The 23,457-nt window shown below is 50.1% G+C and overlaps 1 protein-coding gene across 1 annotated transcript in view; it reads left to right on the top strand.

Moving 5' to 3' along the window:
- PSMD3 (proteasome 26S subunit, non-ATPase 3) overlaps window positions 1-22,747 on the top strand; it is a 42,923-nt gene extending 20,176 nt beyond the window's left edge. Inside the window, exons 9-12 of the mRNA XM_029572515.1 lie at window positions 19,613-19,716; window positions 20,425-20,580; window positions 22,125-22,175; window positions 22,369-22,747. Coding sequence (XP_029428375.1) covers window positions 19,613-19,716; window positions 20,425-20,580; window positions 22,125-22,175; window positions 22,369-22,446 — 389 coding nt within the window. The 3' untranslated portion in view covers window positions 22,447-22,747. The remainder of the gene's footprint in view (window positions 1-19,612; window positions 19,717-20,424; window positions 20,581-22,124; window positions 22,176-22,368) is intronic.
- The last annotated feature ends 710 nt before the right edge of the window (window positions 22,748-23,457 follow it).

Raw genomic sequence — 23,457 nt, 5'->3', positions numbered from 1 at the left:
GTCGGCGACCTACGTTCGGGTCTGGAAGGTTTTCGAACTGTGGTGCACCGACCAGAACACGAGACCCACAAAGGCTTCGGTTCCTCAGATCCTTCAGTTTCTACAAGCGGGGGTAGACAAGGGGCTCGCCTATAATTCACTGCAAGTTCAGGTGGCCGCCCTTGGGTCGCACCCGGATATTATGCGTTTCCTCAAGGGTGTCAAGCACTTGCGACCTCCGGTCCGGGAACCTTGTCCCGCTTGGAGTCTTAACCTCGTGCTCCGCTCTATGTCGGAACCTCCGTTCGAACCATTGCGCAATGCGACGATTAAGGACCTCACTCTCAAGACAGTGTTTCTGGTGGCCATTTGCTCCGCTCGACGCATCTCGGAACTGCAGGCCCTGTCGCGTAGAGAACCCTATCTCCGCTTCTCTGACTCCGGAGTTTCGCTCCGCACTGTTCCCTCCTTCCTTCCGAAGGCGGTGTCTGCGTTCCATGTGAATCAGACGGTGGAACTGCCGTCTTTCTCATCGTCTGAACCAAGGGCTCTCCGACTTCTGGATGTCAAGCGCGCTCTGCGTATCTATCTGGAGGCTACGAATGAGTTCCGGACTTCCGACCATCTCTTCGTACTTTGGCCCGGTCCTCGGAAGGGTTCCCAGGCCTCAAAGACGACCGTGGCCCGATGGCTGAAAGCCAGCATTGCCGCTCCTTACACTGGGGCGGGGCGGACTCCCCCGCCCGGCATCGGGGCGCATTCTACGCGTTCGCAGGCGGCTTCCTGGGCGGAGACTCGTTCGGTCTCCCCACAGGAAATCTGTCGTGCGGCCACCTGGAAGTCGTTACATACGTTCTCGAGGCACTATCGTCTACACCTCGCCTCTTCTGTCTCTGGGCATTTTGGCGAGCAGGTTCTCCGAGCAGGCCGAGCAGGACCCCACCCGGTTTAGGGAAGCTTGGGTACATCCCACGGTCTGGACTGATCCAGGTACGTACAGGGAAAAGAAAATTATTACTTACCTGCTAATTTTCGTTCCTGTAGTACCATGGATCAGTCCAGACGCCCACCACTTCTGGGTTGTAATCCTGCTCAGCTGTCTTCTATGGGGCGATAGTGATCATTCCTGTTTTTCACGATTTCTCAGTTCTCACTGTATTTCGCAGTCCCTCTTGGGGTTGGCGTGCTGTATTCATGTCCTCCTACCCGTTGGTGGGAGGGTTACAGTTCATTCTTTGGGTGTGCGGCTGTTTGTTGCCGTTCACTTTAAACTTGATCCAATACGGGGGTTTGTTTGTTTACTCGGGCTTTGATATACTCGATACTGAACTCCTGCAGAGGGGGTAGTAGTACTTATGGTGACGCCCCCTCAAAGCTTTGGCTGACTCCATCTGCTGGAATGGGGACATAACCCACGGTCTGGACTGATCCATGGTACTACAGGAACGAAAATTAGCAGGTAAGTAATAATTTTCTTTTGCATATGTGGCAGAAGCGGTCTATGATCTGGTGCGCACGTCGGCGCGTAGCATGGTGTCCGTAGTGTCTGCGTGTAGACTCCTTTAGTTGCGGAACTGGGCGGCGGATTTGTCTTCAAAATCCTGCTCTGTAACCTCCCTTTTAAGGGCAAGCTCCTATTCGGAAAGGAACTTGACCAATTGGTTAAGCTGCTCAGGGAGTCCAAAGGCAATCGACTGCCCGGAGGATAGGCGATCCTCAAAGAAGGTGTTTCCTCCTCGGCCCCATTACTGGGATATGCGCCGTTTTTGAACTGGCAGATACGCCTCTTCTTCTTCTTCTGGATCTAAACAGACTCCGGGATGCCAGCAGTCCTTTTGTGGGGGTCGTCGCCCCAGGCAGGACACGGGAAATCTTGGGGCAGGAGGCAGCAAACTCTCCCAATGAAGCCACGAGCACCCATTCCATCGTCGAAGCTGTCGGAGGCATATTATCCAACTTTTACACGGAATGGGAAAGGATCACCTCGGATCGCTGGGTCTTGGAAGTGATCAAAGACTGCTATGCCTTGGAGTTCTCCCGTCCAGTTCCAGAAGCCTTCATGGAATCTTGCGTGTCCTCCCCGCTGCAAGCATGAAGCAGTTCAGGACACTCTGCAACGCCTACTCGAGCTGCAGGCCATTGTCCCAGTTCCGGAGTCCAAGCGCAGCCGGGGCAACTACTCTGTTTACTTTGTGGTTCCCAAGAAGGAGGACACCTTTTGTTCCATCCTCGATCTACAGAAGGTGAATCGGAGTCTCCAGGACCCTCGGTTTCGAATGGAAACCCTGCGTACGGTTATGGCGGCTGTTCGGAAAGGGGAGTTCCTAGCATCCTTGGACCTCATGGAAGTGTACCTTCACATTCCGATACGATGGAGCCATCAGCGCTACCTGCGCTTCAAAGTGTTGGGTCAACATTTCCAGTTTCACGCTCTTCCCTTCGGACTCGCTACAGCACCTGGTACATTTACCAAAGTCATGGTAATGGTGGTTGCCTTCCTCCGGCGGGAGGGCATTTTAGTCCACCCATACCTGGACGACTGGTTGATCCGGGCGAAGTCTCGGGAAGACTGCGAGAGGTCGGTCTACAGGGTGCGGCTCACGTTGCAGTTGGCTGGATAATAAATGTGCAAAAAAGTCACTTAGAGCCTACCCAAAGGCTTGTATATTTGGGAGCAGTGTTCGATACCTTTCAGGGCAAGGTGTTTCTGGCGGCAGGCAGAGTGATGAAGTTGCAGGACCAGATCTGCACCTTACTTCAGAGGGAGAACCCCACAGTGTGGCATCATTTACAAGTCCTGGGATCGATGGCCTCCACCTTGGATTTGGTCCCGTGGGCGTTTTCTCACTTACGACTGTTGCAGCGAGCACTGTTGTCACGGTGGAGTCCAGTGTCGGAACAATTCCACTTGCCCATGCCGCTGCTTCCAGAGTCGGTCTTTCATGGTGGCTGTCTCTCGACAATTTGGGTTGGGGAGTGGATCTGGACCTTCCAAATTGGGTGGTAGTTTCCACCGATGCCAGTCTCTCCTGTTGGGGAGCGGTCTGTGCAGGCAGAGCCGCACTGGGGCTTTGGTCACAGACTGAAGGGTCCTGGTCCATCAATCGGCTTGAGGCGAGGGCTGTTCGTCTGGCCCTCCAGGCATTCCTACCCTTGATCGAACACAGGATGGTGCGGGTGTTCTCCGACAATGCGACAATGGTGGCTTACATCAACCGTCAAGGAGGAACAAGAAGTCCTGCAGTGGCACTCGAAGTGCGCCTCTTGTTTGCCTGAGCAGAGCGTCATCTCCGAGTGATTGCCGTTCGCATGACGCTGGAGTGGAAAATGTTCAAGCGGACTTTCTCAGCAGGCAGCAACTCGACCCAGGGGAGTGGGAGTTGTCGGCCGAAGCCTGGAACCTCATTTGCGCCAGGTGGGGCGTGCCACAATTGGACCTCTTGGCGACTCGGGCAAATGCAAAGACCGAATGCTTCTTCAGTCGGTGCCGGGAGCAGGGATCGGTCGGTCTCGACGCGCTGGTGTGTCCGTGGCACATGGGAATTCTTCTGTACGCCTTCCCTCCCTGGCCCCTCATCGGTCGCCTCCTCCCTCGAATAGAGATCCATCCCGGCAGGGTAGTGCTAGTGGCTCCGGAGTGGCCGCGTCGCCCGTAGTTCACGGATCTGGTTCTCATGGCTCTGGAAGGACCGCTGCACCTTGACCACATTCTGCAGCTGCTGCGACAAGGACCTATATATTTGGATCGGGAGGATCGCTTCTCTCTCGCGGCTTGGCTTTTGAGAGGAGATGTTTACGTTTGAAGGGATATTCAGAACAAGTTATCTCCACCTTGCTTCAAGCACGACGTCCGTCTACTTCCATGGCGTACATTAGGGTTTGGAAGCTTTTTGAGACTTGGTGTCTCCAGCGCTCCTACGATCCGTTGGCCGTAGAAGTTCCAGTGGTGTTGGACTTCTTGCAGCAGGGGCTGGCTAAGGGGTTGGTCTTCAATTCCCTCCGGATCCAGGTGGTGGCCTTGGGGGCCCTGCGGGGCAAGTTTCAGGGCTCTTCGCTGGCGGTACACCCGGATATTGCTCGGTTCCTCAAAGGGGTCAAGCATTTGCGTCCTCCAGTATGTCCGGATTGGAATTTGAATTTGGTACTTCGTGTGCTTTGTGGAGCACCTTTTGAACCTCTTCGTTGAGCTTCCATTAAGGATCTGACTTTAAAGACCGTTTTCTTGGTGGCCATTTGTTCGGCGCAACAAATTTCGGAATTACAAGCATTATCGTGTCGCGATCCCTTTCTTCGGATCTATGATGATAGGGTATCGTTGCGCCGGTGCCGTCCTTTATCCCCAAGGTGGTCTCCTTCTTCCATGTTAATAAGGCAGTGGGACTTCCAGGGTTCCCGCAGTGGTCCCGAGATTGTGCTACTGAAAGGGATCTTCATCTCTTGGATGTTCAGCGCATTTTATTGGAGGTTACAATGACTTCCGCCTTTCAGATCATCTCTTCATTCTGTTTGGCGGACCGAAGAGAGGGGACAAGACATGGAAAGCGACCATTTCCCGCTGGATTAAAGAAGCTATCTGTTCGTCCTATATAGCCCGAGGGCGTCAACTGCCAGTTGGACTGCATGCTCATACCACCAGAGCACAGTCTACCTCCTGGGCTGAATGTCAGCTGCTGTCGGCCCAGGAGATTTTCAGAGTGGTCTTCTCCACACTTTCACTAAGCATTATTGGTTGGATGTTAATGCTCCTGAACATTCGTCCTTTGGTGAGAGTGTCCTGCGCGCGGGTCTTTCGGCTTCCCGCCCAGTGTAGGGTGGCTTGGGTACATCCCACTTTTCTGGACTGATCTGGGTATGTTCAGGAAATGAAAATTGGTTCTTACCTGCTAATTTTCTTTCCTGTAATACCACAGATCAGTCCAGAGGCCCACCCCTTACTTCAGAATCCAAAAGACTGCCGTTGCTAAGTTGTTTCCTATTTGTTCATGAGCTCTGTTTTGCAGACGTTTGAAGGAGCAGTTTCATGGGTGGTGTTTACGATTTATTAGTTTTTGGGGGCAAATTGGTGAGTTTGGTTGGGTTTCATCCCCCCTTTGCCCATTTGTTTCTAGTGTGAGCTTGGGTACAGGCCAATACTCAGGGACTGCAGGTGGCATTCTTGTGTATATATATAGCAGTGCCCAAAGTTTTGCTCTCTGACTCCATCTGCTGGTAGGGATGTAGAACTGATCTGTGGTATTACAGGAACGAAAATTAGCAGGTAAGAAGCAATTTTCATTTTCTGAAAGATCACTTTGCATTTGCAGGGAAACTTTATTACATCATTAACATGAAAGTAAAACAGCAAGCAAAAATACTCATAAAGGTACATATAAAAGCAAACAAAATCATAATGCAATGAATCTCAAGTCCACATAATCAGAAGAAACAGGGGAGAATAAAAAAGTTACACTTACTGCTAGTGGCAGTCCAAGCGTTACCCACCAAACCCAAAATAACCTAATTAGCCTGTGCTTTGACCATCAGAAAAGTTTCCAAATGAAGAGGATCACAAACTATAAACTTATGTTTCTGAAAGATTACTTTACATTTGCAGGGAAACTTCAGAAAGAATGAGGTACCCGAGTCCAGAACACGTTTCGGAAGCAAAACTTGCCTCCGTCTTACTTGGGTTTCCCTACTTCTACTACTACTACTTAACATTTCTATAATGCTACATGACACATGCAGCACTGTGCACGCACACACAAAAAGACAGTCCCTGCTCAGTAGAGCTTACAGTCTAATAAGACAAATATACAAGACAAGAGACGTGGAGCATTTCATAAAGTAAAAGAAAAGAACAAGACTAAAAGCAGACAATAAGGCAACTGTCTGAAAAAATCAGAACTTTCTGACCACAGAATAAGGCATTTTACATTTGAAGTACTGTGAAAACAAACTTTGTCAGAATAATTAAGAGTACCATGAGTAGAAATGTTAACCTGAGAGGAAGGAAGAAAATCAGGTGTATCAGAATTATCAAAAGGAGCTAATAACTCGGGAACCCTTAGCCGAGTTAGAAACCTTACGAAAATTTAGCATATACTGTAATAACAATTAGAAAGCATAAAACCTTTATCAGGAGAAAAATGCAAAATTTCCTAGTGTGTAGCCAGATGGACTCAGGACCAGTGGGTTATGTGTTTCCCTGCTAGCAGATGGGAGATGGAGTCAGGTTTCCAAGCCGACGACACCCTAGATTAACCTCAGCTCTTCAGTATCTCTCAGTCTCCTTAGCAGATGTGGACGCTATCCCCACACTAGCATGGTGTTAGCGGGATTGCAGCACTAATCCAAAGAGAGAAATGTTTTTACCTTCACTTTTAAAGGAAGATCAAGCTCCGCTCTCCTGCGGTGATACCTAAGGGTCCCTCCCCCAGTCGAGAATTCCTGAGGTGATTTCCGAGATCTCTGAGGTGTGCCTTGGTCTAGTAGCCGGTTCCCGGCGTGGACTTAGCTGCTGAAGCAACTGAAAGGCAGCGGATGCAGAAGCCGATCACGGCGGTGAAGGCCAAAGCCCTCTTCCCCCGCAGCTGGAGACAGTCTCTGTACTCAGCCGGTAAGCGCTGAGACCAGGTAAGTAGAGAAGAACTCCTCCGATCCAGAGACGTGGAAGAATTTCAGTTTTTCCTCCGGTCTCTTTGCTTGGTGCGCCTTACCGACTTCGTTCCTGATCTCCGTTCAGGTGAGGGAAGGGGGTTCCGAGCGGATTTAACGGGTCCCCGTTTTTAGCTCGGAGGACTCTCCAAGTGGCGATCCGCGGCGGCACCATCTTGCGCGCGGTTTGATGCAGCACCATTTCCCCCCCTTCAGCCGTTGGTATGCGCTGTGTAGGCCGGCCTTCTGTGCGCCTAACATGATCGCAATTACATGCGTAGTTGCACGCACAACCGCCAAGACGAGTTGCGAGCCTGATAGACAACTACCGGCTAAACGTACAAACCACACAGGCTATGGCCTCAGCAGCAAAGAAGCTCGGGCGACACTCCTCTCTGTGCGGCCTGCCATATTAGAGCCGCACAGTCTGACCTGGAATCCTGCCTGTGTCAGCACTGTGAGGAGGCCCAGGGAGCGCTGGATTCTCAAAAATTTTCTAAGCCCGGCCCATCCCAGTCGGAGGACAGGTCAGCCACGATTTTATCCGGCAGCTCCCCGGACCTGAGCAATTCCGGGACGGTGTCCTCCCGGGTGAGGGTAATTCAGTGGCCCCTACTCTGGTTCCCCCTGGGACAAATATGGATCCGGTGGCCTTCTCTTGGTTGGAGGTTTTTCAGGGCCTCCAAGCCTTTGTTCAGGCACAGTCAGCCCCTGACCCCGCCAGGTTGAACCCTACCTGGGAGGGGCCTCGCTCTCCCGGCCCTGCCTGCGGGCCTCGAGACATGCCACGCCTCATCAAGAGTATCCATGAAAGGGGACCCAGACACCATGGATGACGGCAGGGATTCACTGGAGGACAGACAAATCCCTCCAGGCCTGGAACCATACCGGACCATGCTTCATTTCTTCCACAGAGCCGAATTACTGGCACTAGTCTCCCAGACCCTGAAACTCTGGGAGTTCCAGGCACGGACCCTATGGCAGAGTCAAAGAAGAACCCCATCCTGGTGTCTCTTCGGAAAGCCTCCTGCTATTTCCCAGTGCTGGAAGCTATCCAGGAGTTGATTGACCTGGAATGGGATGCCCCGGAGGCAAGCTTTAAAGGAGGTTGGGCCTTAGAGGCCTTGTATCCTCTGGACTGTTGATGCCCAGCTTAGCTTGGACACCTGCTCAGCATAGCTTAACACCTGCAGTTCCCGAAAGTGGATGCCATGGTCTGCACCATCTCAAAACCATCCCTGTTGAGGGAGGGGCGGCTTTGAAGGATGCTCACGATAAGCAGTTAGAATCCATCCTTAAGCAAGCCTTCACAACAGCAATGATCCTGCAGATCGCTTCCTGCTGTGCTCTAGTGGTTCGCTCCTGCTTGCTCCTCTCGAGAGAGGCAGATAGCTCTGGGGCGCATGCCAGAGAGGCGATTGAACCCGCCGCAGTCTTCCTGGTGGACACAAGCTCGGTCCTAGTAAGCCTCAGTGGTGGTGGTCAGAAGACAGCCATAGTTGCGGAACTGGTCAGCGGACACAGCCTCTAAGGCGAACCTCACAAAGATGCCTTTTAAGGGATCCTTCCTATTCGGAAGGGAGTTGGAGAAGCTACCCAGTAAGTGGGGCGAATCTCCAGTGGCTCGACTACCAGAAGACAGGAAAAAGAGGTCTCAGCACCCCTCACCCATGAGGGGTCAGGCCAGGGGCTCCAAGTGCTTCCAGCCCTACAGAAACCCATCGTTCCAGTCACCTCGACCCTCGGGGAGGTCTGTCCTTTCAGAACCAGCAACCCAAAAGAGGAACAAGTTCGGGATCAGGCTCAACTCGAGCTTCCCAATGAAGTTGGGCCGACCCATCCATGGGAAGAAGAGATAGAGGGTCAACTTTCCCTCTTCTACCAGCGGTGGGTCAAGATCTCATCTGACAAATGGTACTGGACATCATACGAGAAGGCTACGCTCTCGAATTTCGCAGCATCCCTCGGGACAGGTTCATGAAATCATCTTGCCATTCCCAGCTCAAGAAACTGGCAGTGGAATCCACACTGATAAGACTTCTCAGTCTGAGGGCTATAACTCCGGTACCCACACCCTAAGTAAATAAGGGATGTCATTCCATCTATTTTATCGTGCCCAAGAAAGAGGACTCATTCTGGCCCATCCTGGATCTCAAGAGCGTCAACTGTCAACTGCGGATATTGCACTTCCGAATGGAAACTTTCCGCTCCGTCATAATGGCAGTGCAACCGGGAGAGTTCTTAATCTCCCTGGACCTCTCCGAAGCCCACGTTCATATTCCAGTCTACCAAGACCCACCAGCGTTTTCTATGCTTTGCGGTTCTGGGCCGCTATTACCAGTTCCGGGCGTTACCCTTCGGTCTGGCAACCGCCCCCAGAACATTCTCCAAAATTATGGTGGTCGTGGCAGCAGCACTGAGGTACGCCCCTACGTGGTCGATTGACTGATCCGGGCGAAGTCATTGGAAGAGAGCCTTCAGGTGACCAGCAGGGTCAGGTCCCTCATACAGGAACTCGGTTGGGTCGTGAACATAGACAAGAGCAGCCTCAAGCCCTCCCAGTCCTTAGAGTACCTGGGGGCCCGATTAGACACCAAGCAGAACAAGGTCTTCCTCCCTCCCCCGAGGAGGAGGAGGAAACTGATGGACCACTACAATGCCCCCAAGGTGTGGGACTATCTTCAGGTCCTCGGCCTCATGACATTAATCCTGGAAGTAGTACCATGGGCGAGAGCTCACATGCGGCCTCTCCAACGCTCCTTACTGTCACACTGGAACCCACTGTCCCAAGACTATTCAATTCACCTCCACCTACCGATTGAAGTATGCTCTCAGCTCCAGTGGTGGCTACAGGAAATCCACCTAAGCAAGGGCCTATCCCCACCGAGCTGTATCATCCTCACAACAGACGCGAGCCTCCGAGGGTGGGGAGCTCACTGTCAGGAGCTGACAGCCCAGGGACAGTAGACCAAGGAAGAGGCAAACTGGAACATAAACCGCCTGGAAGCTCGAGTGGTCAGACTAGCATGCTTGCAGTTCAGCCACAGGCTCCAGGGACAAGCAAATCTGGGTGATGTCTGACAACGCAACAAAGGTTGTCTACATCAACTGCCAGGGAGGAACCAAGAGCCATCAGGTGACTCTGGTAATAGATCCCCTTTATGGAATGGGTGGAGTTAAACCTACAAGGGATCTCAGCGTCCCACATTGCGGGAAAAGACAATGTCGCAGCGAACTTTCTCAGCAGGGAAAGATTGGACTCGGGGGGGGGGGGGGGGGGGGAGAATGGACGCTATCAACCAAAGGCTTCCAGCTCCTAGTAAATTGCTGGGGCCTCCTGGCCATGGACCTACTGGCCACATCTCACAATGCGAAAGTCCCCCGGTTCTTCAGTTGTAGATTAGATCAGCACTCCCAAGGGATCGACGCCCTCGTCCAGACCTGGCCGGAGGAGGACTTACTGTACGCCTTCCCCCCCCCCCCCCCCCCCCCCATGGCTTCTGCTAGGCAAGATCATCCACAAGATAGAACTCCACAGAGGTTTAGTCCTCCTAGTGGCCTCGGATTGGCCCAGACACCTGTGGTACGCAGACATGCGGAGGCTCCTTGTGGAGGGTCTTCTGTGCCTCCCCCACACAGGAACCTTCTCCAGCAGGGCTCGATTCTTCATGAAGATCAGTCTCTATTCTCTCTTATGGTCTGGCCCTTGAGAGGGCTCGCCTGAAGAAGCGCGGTTACTCAGCGGCCGTGATCGCCACCTTGCTTTGCACGCGGAAGTTCTCAAAGTCCCTGACATATTACAGATCTGGGGAATATTTGAGGCCTGGTGCGAGGGCCGCAGGGTGCCCCCGCAAATGGCAAAGATCCCCCCCATGATTCTGGAATTTCTACAGGACAGCCTGCATAAAGGTCCCCCTCCCAGCTGAGAATTCCTGAGGTGATTTCCGAGATCCCTCAGAGGTGTGCTTTGGTCCGGTAGCCGGTTCCCGGTATGGACTTTGCTGCTGAAGCAGCTGAAGGGCAGCGGGTGCAGGAAGCTGAGCGTGGTTGTGACGGCCAAAGCCCTCTCCCCCTGCAGCCGGAGACCCTCTCTGATCTCAGCCAGTAAGTGCTGAGCCCAGATAAGTTTAAAAAAAAAAAAAAGGATTTCCTAATCAGAGACGTTGGAGGGGATTCGGTAAGACTTCCTCTGGTCTCCTTGCTCAGCATGCCATACTGACGTCGATAAAGGGAAGTGGGCATCCGAGCCAGTAGAGCAGCCCCCTGCTGTTCTAGGCCCTGCTTTAGGCTTAGTCGGCACACCGTGTGGTAAGCTACGACGGTGCCTTCTTGTGCCAGTTTTTGTGCGTCTTATATTGCCCTTCAAGGAGTGTCTGTACATGTGGTGCATACTGGCTCTGCGCACACGCTGTGCGCATACATACGCACACTACTACATAGATGCAGAATTTCCAGGTGCACAGGCTGTGAGTGCGCCTCGCTGCGGTCCATGTAGGCGCCCGAAATCTGTGTACATAAAATTTTAAGCGCGAGCCATCTGAACATGCAGTTCCCTTTGCCAATAGCTCCGGCAGCAAAGAAACATAAGCGCCTTTCTCTCTGTGCCTCTTGTCAAGATAGGGCTTCACAATCTGACCTGGATTCTTGCTTATGTCAGCACTGTGAGGAAGCCCAGGGAGATCTGGCTCTTCCCATTCAGAGGATGGTTCAGCCACAGCCTTAACCAGATCAGAGTACCCCCGCAACTGGCTCATCCATGGGAGAGGGAAATTTAGCAGCATCTACCTCAATTCCTCCTGGGCTACGCATGGATCCGGCTGCCTTCTCTTGGGTGGAATTCTTTCAAGACCTTCAAGCCTTCGTACAGGCACAGTCTGCTACTTCACTTGCCCCTGTCCGGACAGAACCTCAACTGGTAAGCCCTCCCTCTCCCAGTCCTATCGGCAGACCTCGAGGCATGCCTCGACTTACCAAGGGTATCCCTGGCAGGGACCCAGATGGCATGGACGAAGAAGAGAATTCAGATTCCTTGGAAGATGGGGAAATCCCCCCTGGTTTAGAACTGTATAGCACCATGTTACGGTTTTTCCATAGAGACGAATTGCCAGACCTGGTTTCCCAGACCCTGAAGATGCTGGGAGTTCATGGGGCGGACTCTATGACAGAACCAAAGACGAATCCCATTCTGTTTTCCCTATGGAAAGCCTCTTGCTACTTTCCAGTACTGGAAGCCATCCAGGAGTCTATTAACCTGGAATGGGATGCCCCAGAAGCAAGTTTTAAAGGTGGACGAGTATTAGAAGCTCTATACCCATTGGATCCGGCAACGAGAGAATGTTTGCCTTTCCTTAAAGTAGATGCGCTGGTCTGTGCCGTCTCTAAGCAAACAACTATCCCAGTGGAGGGAGGAGCAGCCTTAAAGGATGCGCACAATAGGCGGATGGAGTCCATCCTTAAACAGGCCTTTTAATGCAATGGCAATGACCTTACAGATTGCTGCTTGTTGTGCCCTGGTAGCTCGTCTGTGCCTGCTCCTCTTTCGGGAGGCGGATGACTCGGGTGAATTCCAGAGCGTTTATGGAACCTGCTGCCACCTTTTTAGCTGCCACGGGCTCAGACCTACTCCAAACCTCAGCCAGAGGAATGGCCTCAGTGTTGGCAGCCATAAGACAGCTATGGCTGCGGAACTGGTCTGCAGACGCAACCTCCAAGTCAGATCTCACAAAGATGCCCTTTAAAGGATCACTCCTCTTTGGAAGCAAATTGGAAAAGCTGGCCAGTAAGTGGGGCGAATCTCCAGTACCCCGGCTACCAGAAGATAAGAAAAAGCAGTTATAGCGTCCCTCGCCCATGAGGAGTCAATCCAGGGGCTCCCAATGCTTTCACCCCTACAGAAACTCAACTTTTCAGAAGTATCTGTCCTGTGAGAGGTCTCAGTCCCCTTCAGAGTCGGCAGCCCAAGAGAGGGTCAGGTTTGGGTTCAGGTTTGTCCCGACCCACTCTTGGAACGAGTAAATAGGGGGTCGACTTGTCCCTCTTCTACTACTGGTGGGTTGAGATCACTTTGGACAAATGGGTACTTGAGGTCATATGAGAAGGATATGCGCTGGAATTTTTCAGCACTCCTCGGGAGATATTCATGATATCTCCTTGCCACTCCCTGCACAAGAAAAAGGTAGTGGAGTTAAGGCTCCTCAAGAAGAGGGCTATAATCCTAGTACCTGCGCCCCAGGAAAATACGGGGCGTTAATCCATCTATTTCATTGTACCCAAGAAGGAAGGTTCCTTTCGCGCCCCATCCTGGGTCTCAAGAGCATCAACTGACATCTACGAGTGATTCATTTCCGCATGGAAACCCTACGCTCCATGATAATGGCCGTACAATCAGGAGAGTTCTTAACCTTCCTGGACCTATCCAAGGCCTATCTACATATTCCAATCCGGCAAGAACATTGTTTCCTACGCTTTGCAATACTGGGTCACCATTCAGTTCCAGGCACTGCCCTTTGGCCTGGCCATTGCCTCCAGAACATTTTCCAAGATTATGGTGGTTGTAATGGCAGCATTGAGAAAAGAGGGAATCCTGGTGCAACCATACTTGGATGACTGGTTGATCTGGGCAAAGTCTGTGGAAGAGAGAGTCCAGGTGACCAACAGGGTGACTTCCTTGCTTCAGGAATTTGGGTCGTAAACATGGACAAAATAGTCTCAAACCCTCCCAGACCTTGGAATATTTGGGAGTCCATTTGAAAACCAAGCAGGGCAAAGTATTCCTCCCAACCATGCAGGTAAGGAAGTTGATGTCCCAAGTGCATCTGCTGATGAACACAATGCGCTCAACAGTGTGGAGATATCTTCATGTCCTTGGTTTGATGGCGGCAACCCTGGAAGTAGTGCCAGGGGCGAGGGCACACATGCGGCCACTTCTGCGCTCCCTTCTTTCACGTTGGCACCCACTGCCTCAAGACTATTCGATTTGCCTCCACTTTCTGATGGAAGTATGCTCTTGGCTCCAGTGGTGGCTGCAGCAAGCTCATCTGGATAGGGGTGTACCCCTGTGCCCTCCGAACTGGCTGGTCCTCACAACAGACGCGAGCCTCCGGGGCTGGGGAGCCCACTGTCTGGAACTGTCGGCCCAGGGGCGTTGGACAGAGGAAGAAGTCCTCTGGAACATAAATCACCTGGAAGCACAGGCAGATTGGCATGTCTACAATTCAGCCACATACTCCAAGGACAAGCAGTCTGCGTAATGTGAGGCAACGCAACAACGGTAGCCTACATCAACTGCCAGGGTGGAACCAAAAGCCAGCAAGTGTCACAGGAGAAAGATCTCCTTATGGAATGGGCGGAAATACATCTACAGATGATCTCAGCCTCCCTCATCGCAGAAAAAGACAACGTCAGAGCAGACTTTCTAAGCAGGGAGAGTCTGGATCCAGGAGAGTGGGTGTTGTCTGCCAAAGCCTATCAGTTGGTAGTAGATCGTTGGGGTCTCCCATCCATCGACCTGCTGGCTGCATCTCGCATTGTGAAGGTTCCCTGATTCTTCAGTTGCAGAAGAGATCAATTGACCCTAGGGATCGATTCTCTCATTCAAACCTGGCCAGAAGAGGAACTGCTATATGCCTCCCTCCGTGGCCCCTCTTGGGCAGGGTCATTCGCAGAATCGAGTGCCACAGGGGATTAGTCCTACTAGTAGCTCCAGATTGGCCCAGGCGTCCGTGGTATACAGACATGCAGAGACTCCTGGTGGAGACACACACACACCCCCGTGCCTCCCACTGCACAGGGACCTGCTAGAGCAGGGATTGGCCCTTCATGAGGATCCGACTTGATTCTGTCTTACGGTCTGGCCTTTTTGAAAGGGCTCACCTGATGAAGTGAGGATATTCAGCAGCAGTAATTTCCACTTTACTCCACATGCGGATGTTCTCTACAGCCCTAGCATGTGTGTGGGTCTGGAGAGTATTTGAGGCCTGGTGCGAGGATCAAGGTGTTTCCTTTTGTGCAGTCAAAATCCCACTAATTCTGGAATTTTTGCAGGGTGGCTTGAATAAAGGTTTGACTCTTAACTCCTTGAAGATCCAGGTGGTGGTTCTCTCCTGTTTCAGGGGCGAGGTGAATGGAACCTGCCTGTTGGCTCACCTGGACATGGCCTGTTTTCTGAAAGGGGTGAGGCACCTCTGGCCACTCCTACTGTGGCCGGTTCCCTTGTGGAATTTTAATCTAGTATTGGAATTTTTGTTAGGCCCTCCTTTCGGCCACTGCGCAGTCTTTCCTTGCGTTTATTAACTATGAAAATGGTGTTCCTGATGGCTATATGCTCGGCATGTCGCATCTCTGAACTACAGGCATTGTGTCGGGAACTGTTCCTCCCGATACCTGTAGGAGTGTTATAGCTTTGTACTGTTCCATCCTTCTTGCCCAAGATAGTCTCTGAGTTTCATTTGAATCAGTCCATTTTGTTGCCATCCTTAGATAAGCACAAGGACGTGGAAGAATACAGACTCCTCCATCATTTGAATGTCAGTAAACTTTTGGTGCAGTATCTCGAAGTTTCAGAACCAGCCCAAAAAATGGACCGCTTGTTTGTCCTTTATGGTGGAAGGAAGTATGGTGAATCAGCTTTGCGGGCTACCATAGCCCTCTGGATTAAGGAGGTGGTCACAGGAGTCTATGTGGAGCCAGGAAAGCCATTACCCCTTAGGTTAAAGCTCATTCCACTAGGGCTCAGGCAGTCTCATGGGCGGAAGCTAGGCTGCTGTCTCCCATTGATATCTGCCGAGCGGCGACGTAGTCTTCCTTACACACATTCTCCAGGTTCTATAGCCTGGGCATCCAGGCCCAAGAAGACGCAGCATTTGTAAGGGCTGTATTAACCGGACTGTGGGCAGCTCCACTGGTCCTGAGTCCATCTGGCTACATGCTAGGAAATGGAGAAATTACTTACCTGGTAATTTCGTTTTCCTTAGTGAAGACAGATGGACTCAGCATCCCACTCATGGCTGCCCAAGAACATTGCCAAGGATTCGCCCGTGTAGTGGATATTGACTCCAAGAGATTATGGATAAGCGATCATCCAGTCTAGATCAGGGCATCTATAATCTTATTGGGGTTCAGGGTTTGGTTGAGTACAGTTATGGTTATCTGTTTTTAATCAAGTTTTTCAATAGTAGGTCTACAGTGGCTTTTGAAGAGAATACTGAAGGGCTTAGGTCACTGCAGGGGTGTATCTAGGGTGACGACAGCTTTGAAACCTGACTCCATCTTCATCTGCTGGCAGGGGAGCATAAATCCATTGGTCCTGAATCCATCTGTCTACACTTAAGGAAAAGGAAATTACCAGGTAAGTAGTTTCTCCATTAAGCATCCTGTTTCTTTTCCCTCCGTATCCAATTAAAGAGATATTGGATTTAAAGAAGGTAAATGCAGCTCTCAAGGTTTCCCGTTTCCACATGGAAACTCTGAGGTCCGTCATAGCAGCGGTACACAAGGAAGAGTTCTTGGCATCACTCGCCTTGATAGAGGCGTATCTGCACATAGCTATCAGGTCAGAGCACCAGAGATTCCTGAGGGTTCATGGTCCTAAGGGAACATTTTCAGTTTCGAGCCCTTCCCTTCAGCTGGCGACGGCTCCGCGTACCTTCACCAAGGTGTCGATGGTGGTGAGGGCAACCGCATTTCAAAAGGAGGGTGTGCTGGTGTATCCATATCTAAATGACTAGCTTATTCATGCAAAATCAAATGACCTCTGTTCACAATCAATAAAAAAAGGTACCAATGTACTTGAAGTCTCTATGATGGGTGGTGAACCTAGCAATGACCCATTTAGTCCTCTTACAAACTCTGGAGTATCTGGGAGCTCAGTTCAACACGTGGGCAGACAGAGTGTTTCTCACTCACATAAGTCATGGAGAGAGAATGCTGAAATTGCAAAGTCAGATTAGGCTTCTGCTAGAGCTTTCGGTGCCCAGGGTCTAGGACTATTTAAAGAGCTGGGTTCTATGGCATTGACATTGGAGTTAATGCATTGGGCGTTCGCACATATGCGGCCTCTGTAGGGGGCTCTTCTCCTGCTGAAATCCGTTATTGGAAATGTTTCGTCATCCTTGTTTGTTAGAGGGGGAAGCCAGGAATAGTCTTTCGTGGTGCTTACTCGCACCAATCTCGAGCGTGACGCAGAATTGGAAATTCTGAACTGGATAATAGTCCCCACCAATTCAAGCCTCTGGTTGGAGGGCAGTGTGACAAGATTAGTTGGCGCAGGGTCAGTGGTTGAAACAGGAGGCCTCATGGCCTGTCAGTTGGTTAGAGACGAGAGCAGCGCATTTCATGTTGTTTGCCTGTCTGCCAAGGTTATGCGGCCTTCCAGTACGGATCCTATCAGATAATGCGATGCCGGTGGACTACATCAACCATCAAGGCAGAAACAAGAATCAGGCAGTGGCTCGAGAGGCCTGGGATTTGATTCTCTGGGCAAAACAGCACTTGGAGTGGCTGGCAGTGTCTCACATCGTCGGAGTGTACTATGTTTCAGGTGGATTTTCTCAGTCGGAGAAAGTTAAACCCCGGGGAATGGGAGTTGTCAGAAGCAGCAATGTGTCTCATTCATGGCAAATGGGGATATCCTGATCAAAGAGAATACCATGGTGTCATGGTTTTACAGCCGCTGAACAGAACACGGTAGAAAGGAATCCAAACTCTCGTGCTGCCATGGACTTGAGGGATTCTTCTTTCTTCTCTCCTGTGGCCTCTGGTGGACAAGTGATTACAGCAGATAGTGAAACATCCAGACAACGTGATCCTGGTAGCTCCAAAGTGGCCACATTGACCATGCTTTCCAGATCTGATCAACATGGCCATACATGGGCCCCTGAGTTTCGGACATCAGTCAACGGTTTTCCACCAGGGCTCAATATTTATGGGTCAGGCGGCTCACTTCTGTCTCACGGCTTCGCTTCTGAGAGGAAACAACTTGAGATGGAGGGGATATTCCAAAGTAGTTATTTCCACCTTCTACATCCTTGACGTATGTGTGAATTTGGAGGATCTTCGAGTACTTGTCTGCTGTTGACGGAGTGCAGCCTCAGTCTGTTCATGGTACGGTGTCATAAATTTTGACTTTTCTACAGAAAGGTTCTGGTCAGTGAACTGGCCTTTAACTCTGAGTGTCCAGGTAACATCATTGGGTTGTCTCCAGGGTAAGGTGCAAAAGTATCCTTTGTCCACACATCCGGATATTCTATGGTTCCTTCAGGAGTTAAGAACTTGTGTTCTCAGGTGTGGAACATTTGGCCATTTTGGAATCTAAATCTAGTCATTAGAGCAGGCCTTCCCAAACCTGTGGGACCCCACAGCCAGTCGGGTTTTCAGGATATCCACAATGAATATGCATGAGATACATTTGCATACCATGGAGACTCAGTATATGCAAATTTATCACATGTATATTCATTGTGGATATCCTGAAAACCCGACTGGCTGGTGGGTCCCCAGGACAGGTTTGGGAAGCCCTGCCTTAGAGGATTGTGTGAGGCTCTGTTTGAAACATTAAAGAGAGCTACGGTTATAGACTTGACTCTTAAAGTGGTTTTCTTGGTTGCTATTCAGCCAGAAGAATTTCAGAGGTCCAGGTGTTGTCGTGTCAAGATCTCTTCCTATAGATGTCTGATTCAGGGGTATCTTTATGCATGATGCCTTCTTTTCTGCCTGAGGTATTCTTGGCGTCCCATTCTAGTTAGACAATAGAGCTTCCAGATTTTATGGATTTGGATTCCTCTAGGCCTCATGCGGGGGGAGGGGGGGTTTAGGCTCTTAGATTGGAAGAATACATTATTGAGGTATCTAAAGGTCACTTATGATTTCCATAGATCACATCTCCTCTTTGTAGATTGTATCATCTGTTTGTACTGTGGAGTGGTCCAGAGACGGGAAATAAGTCGTCTAAGGCTACATTGTGTGGTGGCTGAAGGAAGAAATCGAATCGACTTACGTTTTTAAAGGGGGTTTAGGGGCGCACTTGACTCATTCTCAGGTGACTTCCTGCTCTGAATCACATCAGGTGTCTCAGCAATTAAATTTGCAGGGCAGCTACTGGGAAGTCGTTGCACACTTTTACTAGGCGTTATCGCTTGGATGTCGGGGCTCCGGCTTCCATGTGCTTTGGTGAGAGTGTTCTATGAGCAGAACTCTCCATGTCCCACCCGAGTTACGTGGAGCTTAGGTACATCCCAGGAGCCTGGACTGATCCGGGTACGTTCAGGGAAAGGAAAATTGGTTCTTACCTGCTAATTTTCATTCCTGTAGTACCACAGATCAGTCCAGAGACCTGCCCATTTACTGAGGGGGGGCGGGGGAAGAGTCCGCCGCTCGTCCTGTTGCTTTGTATATAGTGCGAATTGTTGGAGGTTTTTTAATGCTGATCGCTTATGTTAAATTTGGGAAACAAGTTTTCTATTGTCTTTTTGGGCAATTTCACCTTCTTCCGGCTCATTGGAGGGGAGCAAGTTTGCTTAGAAATTTAAGGTTGTTGCTGTCATCTTGGCCAATACTGGGGGGGGGGGGGGGACTGCAGGTGGCACCAGGGAATATGAAGCTTTCTCTGTCTCCATCTGCTGGCAGGGAGGCAAAACCGAAGAGTCTGAACTGATCTGTGGGTACTACAGGAACGAAAATTAACAGGTAAGAAGCAATTTTCCTTTTTTCTAGTTGGGCACAGCTGTAAAAATGGAATCTAACTGCACAGACCAATCTATGTAAGAGAAACAGCAGATGGGGCAGGGGGTTGGCATTTATCTTCTTGCCATAAATACTGGAAGGTAACTGTATGCATATAGTCTAGGGCTCACGTCCTGTGCTCATAGGACAGATTCTGCTGGAGCTCAGTCATTGCTGGCATTTTTTTATACTAAGGCCAGTTTGTTGGTGGGGGCAGATTGTCTGTATGAGCCAAGCTGCGGCTGCCACCTCTTGCTAGTAATGGGTTTTCCCTTTACAGGAGTGCGTATGATCAGCTTGTCGTACTCCCGCATCTCTCTGGCCGACATTGCACAGAAGCTGCAGCTGGATAGTTCTGAGGATGCAGAGTTCATTGTGGCAAAGGTGAGCCTGCTGCCAGGATCCCTAACCCTCTGGTAGGACACAGGTCTGTGTACTGCCAGGTACTAGAAAATGTGATGATAAAATGCTTTCTCACCCACCCACCCCCCACCCTCCCTTTGGTAATAAGTGGCAGGTTAGGGCCCAAGAGAAATTGCCAGGCTTGTCAGTCACAGTTGAAGCAGTGAGTAAGGGGAAGAATAGCACTCATGCCCCTCCCCTCTGACAGAGTGCAGGGCAGGCGTACAGCTCTGCTAGTGGGAAACTCCAATCCTTTGGGGTAGGGTTACAATTCCAGGCAATTTGTGGGAGAGCATTTGAAGATATTAGCTTTAAGGAGTTTCTCAGTGTCGAGAAAGAAGTGTCCTGGACTTGCCTGTGCTCCCAGAGTTTTCTCATTGTCTCCCTAACTCCAAAAATAAGAAGCAAGAATCAGACTGACCCCGAGCCTCTGCAGGCCTCAGTAAGATGAGGCTAAATAACGTCAGGCAATGCCCAAAGCCACAGAGCAGCGCTTCTAGGAAAGAGGGCACTGGTACTGCTGGATTCTGTGTGTCCCGTCCCCCCCCAGTCCTACCCAGTCCTGTCCCCCCCCAGTCCTACTCATTTCCCTCCCCCCGAGGGAAATGAGTAGGACTGGTTCCTACTGACTTGTGGTACAGGAAGACAGTGCCGGTTTCCCATTGACAGGGGTGTGTTTCGTTGTTTCAGGCCATTCGTGATGGTGTCATCGAAGCCAGCATCAACCATGAGAAGGGTTATGTCCAGTCCAAAGAGATGAGTGATATTTATTCCACCCGGGAGCCACAGCTGGCGTTCCACCAGAGGATCTCCTTCTGTCTTGACATCCACAACATGTCTGTCAAGGTATCAAAGCATGTGAAGGCTGTGCCTTTGTCGTGAGACAGGGCAAATCTTCCCAAAGTTCACAGATGAGATTTTATTCAGGAGACAATGTGTGCTTGAATCTGCAGGGGAATGCAACTGAGTTGCCCCTGCTTGACTCCTACAGTGCCATCCTCTGCTCTCGCCACCCCCTCATGGAGGAGATCACAGAGAGTGGAGCCTGAAGCCGTGCCAACTCATTAATTAATTAATTTATTTATTTAACAGCTTTTTCATACCGATATTAGTGGTTACATCATATCGGTTTGCATCATAACTAAGATAGAAAGTACATAGAATAGGGGAAGGGGTAGGGGATGTAAACAGTGATAGCATAGAGAGGAGGAGGAGATACTAACTAGAGAACAAAACTTAACAAAAACTTAAGAACGTAACAATAAATAACTTGGGGGCATAGAGAGGTTGCAGAGGAGTTGAAGCGCGGGAGACCTAATCTGGGTATGCCTGTTTGAAGAGCCAGGTCTTTAACTTTTTTTTTAATTTGGTGGTGCAAGGCTCAAGGCGGAGATCCGTGGGTAGTGAGTTCCAGTGGGTGGGGCCTGCAATGGAGAGAGCTCGATCCCTTGTAGGGATGGGATTTATTTATTTATTTATTTATTTTTAATTTTTATATACCGAAGTTCTTGTAAGGACTACAAATCACTCCAGTTTACATAAAACAATAAACTGCCCAACAGAGAGAGGGGCTTTACATAGAACCGTACCTTTGAGGGATGCTCTAGAAGCGAAGAGGCTCGTCAAGCCAGTTGGAGTTGTGATTGTTGATGGATTTGTGTATGATGGTAAAGGTTTTGTAGAGGATGCGAAAGGGGACCGGGAGCCAGTGGAGCTCCTTAAGGTGAGGGGTAATGTGGTCAGATCTACAGGTATTTGTGAGGACTCTAGCAACCGCATTCTGCAGCATTTGAAGCGGTTTGATGGTAGAGTAGGGGAGAGGCCTAGGAGTAAGGAGTTGCAGTAGTCCATTTTTGATGTGAGGGTCGCCTGTATGACAGTACGGAAGTCGTGGGTGTGGAGTAACGGTTTGAGTTTTTTCATCACATGGAGCTTATAGAAGCCTTCCTTTAGGACGGTGTGGATATGTTTTTTTAAGTTTAGTTGCTGGTCAATCATGACACCGAGATCTCATACAAAGGGCAGTGAGGAGATTGAGCTGTATGCTGGGTCACTTGCGAGGGGGGGCTTTGGGGTTTGGTGGTTGGATATGAGGAGCAGTTCTGTCTTAGTGGTATTGAGGGCAAGGTGGAGGTTTGTGAGGAGGGTATTTATGGAGGCGAGACATTTCTCCCAGAAAGTTAGCGATTTAGAAATAGATTCTTGAATTGGTATGATGATTTGAACATCGTCAGCATAGATGTAGAATTTGAGGCCAAGGTCGGAGAGGTGCTGGCAGAGGGGAAGAAGGTTTATATTGAAAAGGGTGGAGGAGAGTGAGGAACCTTGGGGAACTCCTTGGGTGAGGCCGATATGTGTGGATTCAGAGTTTCCTCTGCTTTGTATTGCAGGCCATGCGATTCCCTCCCAAATCTTACAACAAGGACCTGGAGTCTGCTGAGGTAAGATGTTGAACCATCCAGCGGGCATAGGGGACCCAGGAAAGAATCGCTTGCTCTAAAGTGCCCTCATTGCTCCTCCTGTCATCTCTCGTACCCTTGCCATGGTGGGGGCACACAGCCCTTTCTGAGGAGGAAATTACGATGTTCCTAGAATGTGTTTTATTATTATTTAATGTGCTGATCTCTGCTTTAGGAGCGCCGGGAGCGAGAGCAGCAGGACCTGGAGTTTGCCAAGGAGATGGCAGAAGATGATGATGATGGGTTCCCATGATTCTCCTCCCTTTTTGGTTTTGGCTTGTTTTTCCCTGGGGCACTTCTTATGCAGAGGATCTGGCACTGTACCAGTTGGAGCCCCTGGGTGTGCCTTTCTTATAGTCCACGTGTCTGCATCTCACAAAGCCACGTAGCCCACTTGAGCTGAACAATACAGTTTTGTGGCTTGGATGCCCTGCAGAGAATAAGCATGTTTCTCCTGCAAATTCTTACGTGGCGGGATAGCGTTTAGTACATTTAATAAAATATATTTCAGTATATAAAAAAAATGGTTGGAAATAAAATTCCTTTTTGTGGTTTCCCTTGGTTTGTGTGATATTATTCAGCACGCAGATCACCCCTACACTTTGCTCCATGTGGGTAGCATCGAACAGTAATCAAGAAAGGAAATGACTGAGATCTCAGCTCATTCAAAGCATCATTAGTAGTTGGTCTGTCTCCAGCTTAAGTAAGGGTCTCACACAGAAATAAATTGATTAAGCTTTTGATGTTTTAAGGAGGTGATTTTGCTCAAAGTGCAGAGTCTGTCTATACGAGAGATCACACCCTGTCTCGTCAGCAAACAATCCTGTCTCCAGAATAAGGCTATCTCCATTCTTGTGGCGATACACAATTGTTGAATCAAGGCTTGAGCAGATGGGTCTTCGGAGACTGGGAGGTTCAATAAGGCCGATTCCCTAGATAACTCTGTTTTCTGGATAATCTGGGATAGAATAGTGGATATTTGGTGCCACAGGGTTTAAATGTGAGGGCATTCCCACTACATGTAGAGAAAAGTACCTTGAGAAGAGCAACCCCGCCAACATACATCGCTTATTTGAGAGCAAATGTTATTGCAACTTAACTGGGGTGTAATACCATCTATATAATTTATAGCTATTCTCAAGTAGTGTAGAAGAGATGCAGGATTTCTTGGTCAATTGAAAGACAAGGGAACAATCTTCATCAAGAAGTGTAGGCCTGAAATCATATCCCAAGCTTTTATGTGGGTGGACTTGCTCTTTAGGCA

This window comes from Rhinatrema bivittatum, chromosome 12, assembly GCF_901001135.1.
Source record: "Rhinatrema bivittatum chromosome 12, aRhiBiv1.1, whole genome shotgun sequence".
Taxonomy (NCBI): domain Eukaryota; kingdom Metazoa; phylum Chordata; class Amphibia; order Gymnophiona; family Rhinatrematidae; genus Rhinatrema; species Rhinatrema bivittatum.
Note: the sequence above shows the minus strand (reverse complement) of the source record. Positions and strands in the feature narration are given on the sequence as shown.